Source organism: Stylophora pistillata, chromosome 2 (genome assembly GCF_964205215.1).
Source record: "Stylophora pistillata chromosome 2, jaStyPist1.2, whole genome shotgun sequence".
In the NCBI taxonomy this organism is placed as follows: domain Eukaryota; kingdom Metazoa; phylum Cnidaria; class Anthozoa; order Scleractinia; family Pocilloporidae; genus Stylophora; species Stylophora pistillata.
Genome location: NC_142520.1, coordinates 39,124,808 through 39,139,877, shown reverse-complemented (window position 1 = coordinate 39,139,877; position 15,070 = coordinate 39,124,808). Strand labels below are relative to the sequence as shown.

At 38.6% G+C, this 15,070-nt stretch overlaps 1 protein-coding gene and 1 pseudogene across 1 annotated transcript in view; both read right to left on the bottom strand.

The window, feature by feature from the left end:
- The window catches only part of LOC111346636 (uncharacterized), an 84,593-nt gene that overhangs the window by 417 nt on the left and 69,106 nt on the right, over positions 1–15,070 (bottom strand). Inside the window, exon 10 of the mRNA XM_088751161.1 lies at positions 1–622. This exon is cut by the window's left edge and continues 417 nt beyond it. Coding sequence (XP_088607287.1) covers positions 1–622 — 622 coding nt within the window. The remainder of the gene's footprint in view (positions 623–15,070) is intronic.
- On the bottom strand, positions 1,414–3,266 carry LOC148739438 (uncharacterized; annotated as a pseudogene).

The window sequence follows — 15,070 nt, the reverse complement described above, 5'->3', positions numbered from 1 at the left end:
CCTTGAGCACGCGACCCACCTCCCTCTCCGTGCTCAGGTCCTTTTCTGGAACAACTTTGGCCATTCCAGCCCGCACCCACTCCCCCATGGTAACTAGCGTCATCATTGTTACATTCTCCTGGCTGACCCTTGGTACCACCCTTCTTTGCATGTGATGGATCGTTCCCCTCACTACTGGTTCCACTTGTTCCTGCCTGACCATCCACACCATGATATCCACCAGATGCGCCCCCTCCTCCTCCAGCAGCTAAAAACAGCAAATCATTTGTGGTATAAACAAAACTTCCTCCCCCTCCCCCAGTGCCAGCGTTGTCTTCGACAGACAGTCCGAGCTCAGCTGCTGTCATGGTCGTGCTTTGGCCACCTTTCACCTCCACTGAATCTCCTCCTCTCTGCCCCACAATAATAATTAGAACAGTACCTCTGGTCAGTCGAAATGTCCCCTCTATCGCTGCACCATAACCGCCGTAATAAGTTCCTGGTCTGTATCCATAATTGTAAGAATGTGTCCCTCCCCGAGCACCAAAGGCTTTGATGAGATATTTAGCTGTTCTTGTAACGGTGAATTTCTGAATGATACCGAGTCTCCCTTTGCGGCCATCAGGCGTAAACGAAAGGAGAGCTATAAGAAAATGACGTAATATGTACTTACTGACGTAATGGGAGGACCGGACGGGAAACTATTCGGCTCGAGGTCGTAACGCTGAGATCTCGGTAATTAGGGTAAAAAGGATACAGTGTTTTAACAAATACGTTAATCAGACTCCTGTGGGAAAAGTTATTCCAGTTACTGAGTTCTTAGTCGTTACTTAGTTAAGAAGGCTTCGTTTAAGAGGCAGTTAGAAAAATTTCATTGTTTTGGCCAAAATTCAGTGCATAACCGAAAATAAAATGTTTATTAAGTTCCGACCTTTACAGACGGAGAAGTGATCATAATCGTGTGATACGGCCAGAAAGTTTGTATCGAACATGGATGCAAAAAAAAAACAAACAATCACACTGTTCAACCAACCTTTCACCTTCAGCGATGTTCTTGCCTCGATTGTAAATTGCGGACTTCTGGCTTCACACACATAAATTCCTGAGTCTGATTCTCTCAGAACCGAAATAGTTAGGGTTCCTTTGTCTACTTTCATTCTCTTTTCGTCCCAGGCCCCCCTTGCTCGCTTCCAAGAGACGAGAGGAACAGTCTCCCCTGTGGCAGAACAGTTCAGAGACACTGACCCACCAACCCCATTGGTGAGCATGTCGGGTGGCTTTGAGACAAATTTTGGTGCCGACCAAACAAACAAGGTCGTAACTGCGGAACCTTCTCCAAGATGGTTTCTGGCTCTGCATTCGTACGCTCCAGTGTCCTTTTTTTCCACATCAACCAGTGTCAAATCCTGCTGATTGTAATCTGCCCTCTTTTGAGCCAAGGCACCGGTCAATCTCTTCCACGACACGACTGGTTTTGGAAAGCCGGTCACGTGACATTTAGGTAGCGTAATGTTTTGTCCCACCCTTGCATGAGTGGGACCTGAAGCAAGTTGAACATGTGGTTTGGCTAAATGGAGTTGATTTAAATAACTGATATTAAAGAATAGTAAAAATCAGATGATGAAATAAATTCACACCCAGTTTCTTCTGCATGCCCATTCCTACCTTCAACAATTAGCTTCGCAGACTGACTCTCGGAACCAAGAACATTTCTTCCAACGCAAGTGTAATTTCCAGCGTCGCTAAGAGTCACGTGATGGAATTCTAATCTCCCACCCCGAGCGCCAAGGTGAGAATTACTTTGGAGATGAGTGCCATTTGTCCCCACCCACGTCATAGTCGGTTGAGGATTTCCACTTACCGAACATTGGAACACTGCACTTTGATTTTCTCTGAGTGTTTGCATGCTTCATTGGAGAAACAACAACTACAGGGAGAGAGATAGGTTCCCCAGGTTCTCCCTTAGCTCCGGGTGGGCCCCTGGGACCCGGAACCCCTGTGATACCCTGTGCACCCTTTTGACCTGGTGGTCCGATATTTCCTTGCTTTCCGGAAGGCCCTGGTTCTCCTCTAAAACCGCGTGACCCTTTCCTTCCTGTAGATCCACGCGGACCTCTCCTTCCCCGTGATCCTTTTGGTCCTTGCAATCCTGGTGGCCCCTGTACGCAAATTTGTTCTTTGGGCGAACAAAATGATCGTGGTGACCATGAATTCATGGTCTTGTTTATCTCACTTCTAACCACCTCTATCGTAACTTTACCAGGGTTGGCTCCTTTCTCGGGTAACTTGAAATGGCGACGGCTTCTGGCGTTAACTGGAAATAGTTTTTTTTTTTCAAAAAGTGTTTGAAAATTAAAGCGGTAACACTTTTAAATCTCCTTACCAGACAATAATCTCAACAGTGGTTTATTTATACAACCTTTGGCTCCAAACCAGATTCGTCTAAATGACGGTTACCAGGTTCTTACTAAGCTTTCCGTCGCTGAAAATTTGTGCAGGCAAATAATGAAAGGAGGCTGCCTTATTCTCGAGCAAACACTGATTTTCTTTCGCTCGCTTTTACGTGTACGATCGCCTCGTTTAAACGAGAACCTAAATTAAGCTCAACCTTTCCTTGTGGCACGCAAGAGTACTTCACGTTTTTCCACCCCCCCACCCCCCCCCCCCCCACACCCATTCCTCACGTTTCAAAACGTTTAGCTATCCAAGACCTTTTTGTGCTGTTATTATGATAAACAGCAGACGTCGCACTGTTGTTTTAGTCATTCAACGATGGACCCTTCATATTCCTGAAGGGTTTATCTGGCCAACAATACATCAAATATATTAATCCAAGTTAGGGAAAAAGGGATATCTTTGAATGATCAATTGCATAATGTTACTCATATGATTGCTCTCTTGAACTTTTACAACGATGACCGCTATTACTTTTTCGCTATCGACCCCTCAGAAGTGAGTTTATGTAGTTACTAAAATAGACAAATTCATTAGCCACTTTAAGCACCATTGTGACTCCCAATTTCTTCACCAAAGTAAGCCTCGGCAAAATTCAAAGGATCGAAAAGAGTTCGCCAGGAAAATTGTATTTCGTATCGTTGTCGAAGCGAGGGTCCTTTACTAAGTTATAAGTTGACGAGAGAAAGCATACTACCTTCGGTCATATCTCTACTCTCCTGAGCAATATTGCCATCAAAGTTCCCGACAAAACCAGTGCTTTCAGAAGGTTGAGTACCTGCTGCTTCGGTAGAATCCCTCATGGATTCATGTATTCGCCCCACTTCCGCCATAACATCTTCAACATTATGAACTCGCTGGTTTATGATCTCAACACGAACCAAGGCGGTAGTACAGATCAATAAACATACGAACGATACTGGAAAAGCAAACTTGGATGAACAGCTGGGCACATCACCAACAGAAGGGCGATCTTGTTTTTGAAACATAATAAAACGCTGTTAGGATTGAACCGACTTGTAACGCTCCAACATGTTTTGAAAACCAGCCGAGACACGTACGATCGCGAAATGTAATACTGACATACGAATCGCTTGTTGACCAAAGTGCAGATTAACTTCCTTTCTGTCACGTTGACATCAAAAGTCAACACACGGGGGAATTGAGCCATTAAAAATCCATATTTTAGAATTCTAAATTTCCATACCCATAGGGTAATAATGGATACTGAAATAGACACAAGAATCTTGCCTTAAAGCGCGGCCTGTCGAGTTCAGTATTAACCTCTAGATTAACATTCCAATTCTCCACACTGTTACCCGATCATTTTCTATGCCTGTGGTGAGCAGAAATTGAAAAAAAGTAAGCTTAATGATTATTATTTCATCTCGCTAGGCTTTAGACTGAGCTTCTATGAGGAAAACGCTCTCTCCCTCTCTCTCTCCAGATTCAAGGCTGAGTATCTGCTACCTTTTCTCCTCTTCTTTTTTTGATATAAAATTTTCCAATATTTTCCCGTTTTTACAGTGGAATATATCAGTCTATTTTTCACTTAGAATACTTCTGTTCAAAGTTACCGACCAATACGAAATCTTTAGTCAGTATATCAATCTAAACACGACCAATGTAGCAAATACTCAATCTTTGGTACACATATCGAAAAAATCACGAAAATAAAAAATTTTGACGGACTTTAAAGGTCTTCAAGTTCTTTTTTATTGCTGTAAAACCCCTCTGGGATCCGGAATATTTTACTTTCTACACCATCTTAATTTTAGAACAAAACTGCGTTCCCACATATAGTATCAACTTGACTTAACAAGACAGATTTTTTGAGAAGGTCAATTATCTTTTTTCTTCATAAAATCATTATATTTTACTTTAAATTCGTTTTTATGGAAGGAAAGTTCTGCGCTTGTGAAAGAAAACATGTTAAACCTGTTTTTCAATTATATGTCACAATTAAAAGATTTTATTGCACAAAAACCACTCCGTAGCAAATAACCATTTAACGTAGCAAGTACCCACTTTATATAGCAAATACCCATTTCTACTTCTTTTGCTCCAGAGAAACATTTTCTTTGGTAAAAGATTAAGTTTTAAGGAACTATTTGGGTATTGCTTGAGAACAATCTATCCCTCTGTATTTTTCAATTTAAAAAAGCGTACACGCGCATTTTTCTAAGAAATAGTTTCGTTTCCAAATGGCTGAAATATTAAGCAATTAAAAGTGTTGTGGAAAGGATTTTGTTATGTTTATGTTAGTTAAATCATGATAGCATCTTAATCTTATAAACGCTGCACTTTACGTAGGTAGTTTGAACGATTACGAGCGCTTATTGTGGTGTGAAAAATTTCCTTCAAGTGTTACTTTAGATAGCATAACATGCATCAGCAATCAATCCTTATTCAAATCTGAAAGGGACAAATTTTTTCCAGTGTTACCCTTGTTCTGCTTTTACTGCATTTATAACTCTGTTGGAATGTGAACCTTATTCTTTTTTCTAGTGTAGACCTAACGTTAACTTATATTAACTAATTGAATTTTAAATCGCGCAAAGCTTTGTTACAATGTAATCTTAGTTTTCATTCATGTTTAAACTTAGTTCAGTTTTAAATGCCCGTACGACTCTATTCATACTAGTTTAGTTGCCTTTTTGTAAAAGCCTTGTTCTGTTCTATATGCGCGAAAATAACTCACATTGTGACTTTAGCCTATTTCCAGTCTATGTGTGATATAGCTTTAGATGGACTCGTACCTCACTTACAATATGAGCTTGGTATTCTGTCTAGTTTATGCTTAGTTTAGTTGAGTTTTAAGCGGTACGCATAGCTTTGTCACAATACAAGTTTACTTTTGTCTCTATTGTGATCAGTTTTTAATGCGTGCATAACTCTGTTACAGTGTGGGCTAGTTTTTGTATCCAGTATGCACCTAGTCCAGTTTAAAATACACACATAACTCTCTAACAATGCAAGCTTAGTTTTACTTCCAATGTGCGCTAAGTTCAGTGTTAATTGTACACATTACTAAGATACGTCGGGATCTAAGTCATTCTGGTATACGCCTTGTTCAGTTTCAAAGGTAGGCATTACTCTGTTATAATGTAAACTTAGTGTTGTTTCTAATATACCCTTGATTTTAATTTTAAATGCATGTAAAACTTAGCTACAACGTGGGCTTAGTTTTGTTTACTGTGTCAACCAAGTTCCGTTTTAACTACTTGCATAAATCATATATTACAATGTGAGTTTAGTTTGTCTCTAGGGTGTATCAAGTTAAGTTTTAAATGAGCTTACAACTCAATTACAATGCAAACTTAGTTTTTTGTGTGCATAACCCAGTTAACTAGTAAATTAGTTGATTAGTTGGTGAGCTGGTTAATTGGCTAGGAAATTAGTTAATTTCAATATAAGTTTCAAGTTTTTACCCTCATTATTACAGACTACCTTATTAGCTACTTTCTTTTACTCATGTTTTAGAGATTTTTATGGTTTTTTAATCTTATCGGTCCGATTTATAAAATTACTGTACAGCGCTATTGGATAGTGATAGAAATAGCGCTAGATAGTGATATAAATACCATACTATTATTATTATTATTTTAATATCATATGAGCTTCATCAGTCCATGCCTAGTTCAGTTTTAAATGTGAATATTGCTCAGTTAGAATGTGAGTTTAGTTTTGTATGCAGTGTACTCCTAGTTCAGTTTTAAATTCTTGTGTGTAAGTCAGTTCCAATGCGGGCTTAGTTTCAGGCCTTAGCCTAGTTTCCAACACACCCAGTTTCAGATGAACACATATAGTTCATGAGTTCTTTTTCCTGTATGACTGCAACACTTAATAATAACGTACTGCTTCATTCACAAATGCTTGTTTTTCGCCTGATGCTTGATTCATTCACTCTTTACATTTCGTTATGGTCTTTATTTGCTACGTACTATACTTTAGATAGCATTTAGCAAGTGCAGAGAAACAGGGCCACAGAGAGTCGTATCTAACGAACTTGTTTCCTTTAAGATACATTAAGCAATAAAGTATTAAGAAAAGATAGTCGTAGAAAGCTTGTATTTTAGGGCTGATTTTACAGGCTGATAGTAATCGAAGGGTCCCTTTTTAAATGATAAACACCAACTATTCCCTTAGTTATACCAACAAACGAACGCAGTCTTCAACCAACATGGGTATTGGGCATTTATCTTCCTAGGTAAGGGTATTCCCAAGCTGGGCTAGGGAGAAACAACAAACACAGGACTGCAACAACAATAACACCAGTAACAATGTATTCGTTAGCTACTTTACGTCATACAAATTGATATATCATTGGGATTAAACGCAACTGATTTTTGAAACGAAATTCAAGTTGAAATCTAAGAATAGAATTGAAATTATCTGAAGAAAACAGTTCCAGTCCTTTAACTCTTAGTCAGATATTATTACATGTAATCATCATAATTGTTATCCCTTTCACTTATAGGGTTTCCCGTTTTTTATGAACTTCTATTTCCTTTACCATTGTGAAAAGATGATTTCTTAACAAAATCGATAGAATATTGCAACTATACATATATGAACGAGAACGACCAAATAAATCATTTTACTAAAAACCGACTAGAATTTCAAACGCTTACTGATAAGAACAACAATATCTCGATCTTCTTGAAAAAACAACTTCAAAAACCGTGGAGCGCTATTTAGTTGAAATTGGAGCGTCGTTATATCCAAATTCAGTAGGAGCCGAAATGTATCTTAAACTTATACCTGACTTTCTGCAGGCTAACCACATGTTACCCACCTCGTAGTGATTTTTTTTTTTATATTCGTGAACGCTAAAATAAGAATCCATAAAGTAGAACTACTTTCATACGAGAAAACTTCTTATAGTTTTGTCGTCAAATGTACAGTGCAGCCTACTGCATAGTACCATGTAACAGTTTTCAACAGTTCAGTGTACAGTGCAGCCCACTGCATAGTAAGATTTAGCAGTTCCAACAGTTCAGTGTCGTGTTCTTGAGCACAATGCAAAGGACTGCATAGTAACATTTAATCTTACTATGCAGTGTACTTCACTGTACCGAACAACAATACACTGAATAGTACAGTGTAGCGCCCTATATAGTAATATTTAAGAGTTTTTTCCCAGTTCGGTGTTGTTACTCAGTTCAGATGTTCTGTAAGTGCAGTCTGTACAGTATGGCGCACTGCTGAGTAATATTTGATAGTTGTGAACAGCTCAGCATACAATGCATTGCACTGCTTAGAACATATTTAAGAATTTTTTTAGTTGCAACGCTACCTGTGACTATAAGTCTTTGTTCTTGAGAAATAATCGTTTATCTCCATTGCGATTTCTTCGATCTGACGATCACGTTTCAGATTATTTGCTTATTTTACTTCAACCATCTACCACCTTTGCGCTTTGAGGTGACAATGCGGACGGTTTATTATGGCACGAACTAATCCTGTACGATTCTCAATATTTCACCCATTAAAATTTTTCAGAAAACTCGCCCGTTCTTTTCGCACCCTCATTCTTTTTTCTGAGGCCCGTGCTAAACGTTCCAATATTGTCATCGAAGATTTGTTGACTCAATAATGTTAAAGCATTTAGCATATATCCTTGTCCAACATTTTTTGCAGGACTAATGTTTGAGAACTTATGAAACGTTCGTCCAAAAAAAAATGTTGAACAAGCATGGATGCTTAACGCCCCAATAATGTCATCAACAAATCTTATCGAAGAAAGTTGGAACGTTTAACCCGACTTGATACTTCTCAACTCGTGCAAAACCATCTCGCGCACGCCTTTTCCAAGGATTAACCTCTAGTTGACATTATTTAACAGTTAAGAGTATTTTCGTGTAGTGGAGAGCATTTCAGAGCAAAATAAGACTCCGCGTTATAGCTTTGAAATCTGCGCGTTATCAACCTTTTCATTAAACTTTCATGTTTCTAGAAGCTTATTGTTAAATCGTGCGTTTACAACCGTAGAGGATAGAACACTCTCAGAGGAACTAAAACGTAGAACGTATACAATTAACATGGACACAGGGGCACCGAGAAGAGGACAAACTATCTATTTAAAATAGAAATACGATAAAACGACGTAGATGTGTGTTTTTCAGGTATTGAGCAGTTTGGTAGTAGTTAGAATTTAATTTGAGTATTTACTACCGTTGCAAATACTCAACTACCTACTGAGTATTTGTTACCGTAGAAAATACCCATTAATGGTAGCCAATACCCATCAATGGTAGCAAATACGCACTAGTGGGTATTTGCTACCGTAGCAAATACTTAGTGGGTAGTTGCTACGGTAGCAAATACGCAATCAATGTAGTAAATACCCACTCGAATCGGACTCTCTCTCTCTCTCTCTCTCTCTCTCTCTCTTTCTCTCTCTTTATCCCTTCGTTTAATAAAGGATAAAAAAATGGGTGACAATTTGTTTTTCGATGGGAGAACTTTTGGAAGGAAGGTTGTCAAGCAAAGTTTTACCAAATTAAATTGGTAACATAATGTCTTTAGCTTCTTTCGGGTTAAAAGCACGTCAGTGGTGGGAAATTGTTCATTACAATTTGACTGGCGTTTTGTTGCACTCGTTAGCACCAATCCATGGTTGAGGAATTGTGATTGAGGAATTGGTTGATTTATCTCATTAATTAAATTTCGCTGTGGGATTATTTGCCCTCAGGCGTAGCGGAGACTGTCACAATCGCTTACAACTGAACAGAAAAAGGGTATGGCATTTTAAGTGGCAATGTATGCAGAACCCACCCTCGCCGAAAAACGATTGGAGATCGTTTACAATATTCATACGTCTACTCACATTCTGCATCACGCAAAGCACTTCAAAGGAGAAAAACAAACCGATCTCTTTTAAGTCGCATGACATTTTTTGATCCAAGTCTAGATCTCCTCAAAGAAAAACGCGCACTGACCAACCGATTTAAAAACAAAATTCTGTTTTAAAAATAATTCTTCCGCCTTAAATTAAAAACAAAAACGACAATCGAGGGCCAAAAGACAAAATTTTTACAAGAGGAAACTGGTGTGCCTGCCTAGTACATCAAAATACTATATTTTTCTTTATTCTTTTCGCCGGGCTGAACCGCATTTGATTCTTTTTAAACACATCTGTTACCAAATAAATAGGAAGCTGTAAAAATACTACAGCCCATGTTCTTTTCAGGGCTGATAAGGAACAAAGCCGTAATAGGAAGCAAATTAAAGTTTATGTCCATTGTTTTCTCCTCCTCTAGGCGGAAACGGTCAGCGCATATAGACATAATTTTGAGCTCTCACGCAGTGCTTGCCCCAAAGGAGTAGGAGGGATAAAATAGGAAAAGTGGTACTCCAAACAAACCTACTCTTTTTACGGAAACCACGCTGGTGTTTCTCCCAGGGGAGCAGGGTAAGATAGAATAGGATAGGGGCACTCGAATCGACTTTACGACAAAATCAACACCGCATGCTCAAAAGAGATTAGGTTCTTCGCTGCCATTCCTCAAGATGTCTCGCATCGCCCAGAGGCGTTGCGTGACACCTCAAGAAGTGGTTCGAAAGAGAATTGACTAAAGAGAGAGAAGTTCAAGTTTCCTCATAACAGAGCGTCACTTTGTAAAAATCTTGAATATCATGATGGTCTATGATAGTAATTCGAAGTGAGCATGCGTGGACGTAAATCCAAGAGACAAAAAGAGATGGTGCAATTCGCTCTATGCTAGTGAAGTTAGAATCTCATTGTAAAGCACAACGAAGATATGAGAGACTCTGCCCCCAATTTTTACAACCACGGCAATCACTTATTGGATTCATTTTGACATTTATTCGCCACTAAACCTCTTATTCAGGTAAATTGTGCGCAGATCAATTGTATGTTTGATGTATCTTGTTCTTCTTCACACATCAGCGATTGAACTTCTCCACTGAAAAAGATGAATTTCAATTTAAATGAAGGTGGCACCTGTTTTTTAATATCGCCAGCCTGTGAACGCCGGTGACATAAAGGAAATTTCATATGGTGAGCTTAAGTGATCGAGAATTTCTTTGATTTTTCTTTTAACCAATTGCAACCAGATGCAAACTTGCCGGAAAGTCGATGACTCCTTAGTCATTTGCGTTTTTCATGCTCGAGGACACTAAGTGGCTTTTCCTAAGGGATTGTTGGAGTTTTAAGATATCTACCTTTACTGGGGCTAACCGATTCAGCGTAAAACGGCTAACCAATTCGGCCAATAGGCGTAGAAATTGACAAATTGTAAACGTTCGTCGTAAAAAGAAATTAACTGCAAAAAAGACTTCTAGTGACAATAATAGAATGATATTAACTGTTGGTTGTAAAATGGCCCAAATCGTAACCGTCACCTGTGAAAGCTATCACCCCTTTGAGACCCTCTGATTGGCAGTTATACTCTGCAGTAATCGCGCTTTTAGAAACTCGGCCCAGTCTTTCGTGTTCAAAACCCGGCTCTTCTTTATTGTTTTGTAAGCTAATATGGCGTGTCCTGGGCGCAAAGAAAATGTACTCTCTTTTCTTTTGTAATTTGGACGCGGTGTCGTCTTTAATTAATCATGAAGAGTTATACTTTCTTATGAATCAATGATATGTCGCACTTCGCCCTTAATATTTCTTGTCGAGGAGGAAGGCAAGAAGAATTCTCACGGGCTCAGGTTCTCTTAAGAACATCGATTTAAATATTTATGATCACTCAACTGCCGAGAGTAATTGCCGCCCATTAACGAAAGTTCCACAGGTTATCATGCAAAAGTAGAATGAAACAGTTTTGAACCGTGCCTCTTCGCACAAATTCCCCTACAGCAATTAATTACAAATTACAAATTCGGCCAGAATAGACTTTAATCCACATATACCTAATTACCAATTCGAACAGGTGCCAATTCCTCTTTCTTGTGGAGGTGTCAGTATGTATGTTGACGCCAGTTTAAATTACACAGTCCTCGAAAAAACCTCTAACGAGGCTTTCCAGGCCTTATGGATTGAACTCGAATTCTTAAAAGGTAAAACTGTTATATGTGGTGTAATCTATCGGTAACATACTTCTCTTGAACAATTTCAAACATATTTCGATATGACAATAGAAAGACTAAGCTCTACTAATAAACCGATATATGTCATGCGCGACTTCAACATTGATCTCCTCAAATCTGAAACCTGTGATTTTTCTCATAACTTTCTGCTGTCCCTCCAAAGTTACTCCTTTTTTTCCAGCAATTGATAAGCCTACAAGAGTCCATAATAATTCTGCCACACTTATTGACAATATTCTTGATAACAGAATTGGCTTTAAACTCTTCAGCGGCAACATTGTCTCAGATATAAGTGACCACTACTCTCAATTTTGCATCATCCATTCTCCATCTTTAAAATCTCGCTATCAGGTCTTTCACATCGCAATATGGATTTAGAGAGAACTGCTCAACTCAACATGCAATTCTGGATATTCTAAATACAATTCAAAACAACATTGATAAAAAATTATACTCCTGTGGCATTTTCATTGACTTGAAAAAGGCCTTCGACACGGTTGATCATTTGATTTTGTTGCATAAATTACACCACTATGGAATTAGAGGATTGATTAATGACTGGTTCTCGTCATACTTGTCTGTCAGGATGCAATCAACCCAAAGCGGTTCTATTGTCTCTAACAAAGAGAGAATAGTGTGTGGAGTCCCTCAAGGTTCTGTACTTGGTCCGCTTCTTTTCTTAATTTATTTCAATGACATGCATCGTTCCTCTAAAAAGTTTGACTTTTACCTATTTGCTGATGATACCAATTTACTATATGCAGAAAAAGATCTAAACAAACTTGAAGTTGTCGTCAATGAAGAGTAATTAAAGTTGTGTGAATGGCTGAATTCAAATAAATTATCTCTTAACGTATCTAAATCTAATTTCGTTATTTGTCATCCTTATCAACACAAACTATACCGATAAGTAAACCTTAAAATACTTGATAATAACTCGGAGCAATTGGTATCTCTTGAACGTAAGACATATGTTAAATACCTAGGTGTTCTAATTGACGGTAATCTCTCCTGGAAGCACCATATTAACTACATTTCCACGAAAATAAGCAAAGGTATCGGTATTACTGCAAGGCTAAGACACTTGGTACCGCTCACTACTATTATAAACATTTACCGCTCGCTCATTGAACCGTATATTTCCTATGGTCTCGTTGCTTGGGGCCAAGCCGCGAATACTCATCTAAAGAAAATCGTCATTTTACAAAAGCGGGTTCTTCGTCTAATGTACTTTTTCGATTATACATCTCACAGTGCTCCTCTTTTTAGTAGTTCGGGAATTCTACCGATAAAAATGCTTTACTTCAAATTGGTTGCCTCTCTGTTACATGATATCAAAAATCGCTGTGCTCCTCCCAATCTTTCTGAACTTTTTACTCACTCTGAACAGGTTCATTCCTAGTCTACTCGTTTCTCAGTAGCTGGAAGCTTTTATATAAAACAGGCGAGAACAAATCATCAGTTGTTTTCCTTTTCTAGAGTTGGTGCGAAATATGGAATGGCATCCCCCCTGAAATTCGTAAGCTAAGGAAAGCACCTTTTAAACGTGAGCTAACTCACTTGCTTTTGGAAAATTCTTGAAATTGAGGAGATGAATGTTGACTTGCGCTACCTTGACCTTTCTAGCTTATATTTGTATTTCAACTGATTAGCTTTCTCTTTGACCTGTTAAAAACTCCCTTGTGTGACTGGCCCAGTTAAAACCTTTAACATGATTATCACTACTATTATTTATTATTTATTTTTATTTGCGCATTTATTTATATATTTCATTGTTGCGTGTGTGTGTGCGTGCGTGCGTGCGTGTGTGTGTGTGTGTGTGTGTGTGTGTGTGTGTGTGTGTGTATGTGTGAGAGCCTATACAGTGTCTGTTTAGGTAGCCAGCCTAGAATAGCTTTGCTAACTGCGGGCTACAAAAGCCTTTATTTCTTTAATTTAAAGAAAAAAAAATAAAGTCAATGTTGTTGTTGTAGCGGATTTCGATTTCTTTAATTTATTAAAGATAATCATAAAAGTAACTTCAGCCACTTTAATATCCTGAATGAAAACAAGTTCCTTGCCGAGCAGCTCACCGGCCTCCATGCTGACTGGTCCGTGACTCAGAGTCAAAGGTCTGATCAGAGTATTTAGCTGTCACAATTTAACTTTGGCATTGTCTTAGCAGAACAGATAAGAGCCCTTTTTGTGTCCCAAGCCTATAGATCACGGTTAAAACATGCCGGGTACAACGCACGTTACTTGGTAGTCACGTTTCGCGGTATAATCAGGCCATCCTCAAATGTCATGACACATCTAGGCTTAGCTGGGCCGTTCCCGCCACCGAATCATTATACAACAGTGAAAATTGTGCGAGAGAGTCCTAATTTAACACTGTTAACGCACAAGCAGCATGGATCCTCGCGCCTGGAAATATTTTCATTGTTAACTTTAATTAATTTCACATTTGAAGCTAAACGCCTCTCCTTCACTTGCTCGTGGAGTCCTCCCGCTTTACCTTGACAGACCTATGGATCATTTTAGGCTTTCCCGGTGAGGATTTTTTATCCAGAGCAAAGCTCGTCATGAGGATTCAACTTTGACCTGTAATGGGTAACAATCAATTTCGACGCAAAACTGAAAAAATTAAAGTTATATATAAAGTTTATATTCCACGATGATTCCTGATAAAGTCCAGTAATTCTCTTTAATAGGTTTTTAATCTAAAATATACAAAAAAAAAACTAGCATTGTTAACAATACTTATGTTACTTATATTGACCTATATGAAACACAAAAGCAACTTGAAGAAACTAACATTACCTTTAGTGTTTTAATACATGTATGCTCTAGTGGTATATTTTCTAACAGCGATATTCAAGATCAACCCAGCTTGAAAGATCATCGTTTTAAAACAGACTACTATTCTAAATTACAATCGCATCAGGTTCTGAGTGTTCCCAAATTATGCACAGTTTTATCCCGATTTCTCTGGCCTGCATCATGTAAGGTTCATTTTCATGAAGATTTGAAGTGAATTAAATCTAATTTCTTGTGTTGGCGATTTGAGAATTAGCTACCAATCATAATGATTAAATTACTGATAGATCTGAAGATTTCTGATTCAATTTGCATGCTACTATGCAGTGCCGTTGTTGCTAAAAGAAACACTAGGTTTCAGGCCGGGGGTTGATGAATGAATTCCTTATTTATATTGCGCCCATTCTATACAATATTCAAAGGCGCAGTACCCCCCAATCAATTTGATAGACACTACACAAAGATAGACCACAACACCAGGCACTACGTGCCCTACTCTTTTCGAACAGTGTGTGAGTTCTTTAACGTCCCACAAATTTTTTTATCACATACAAGGGCCTTGTGAGACGGGACCTCCATTTATCGTCCCTATCCGAGAAGACTAGAAAGTCTAACCATTTGCAGATATTATTACAAAAGCAGCACTCTCTTCTCAGTTATTTAAAGACCCTGCGTGTTGGTCCGGCCGGATTTGAACTCACGACCTCCCGCACAACAGTCCGGCGCTCTACCCATTGAGCTAACCGGGAGGCGGTTCGTATTTTCTTTTTTTTTTTCTCCCTTGTTT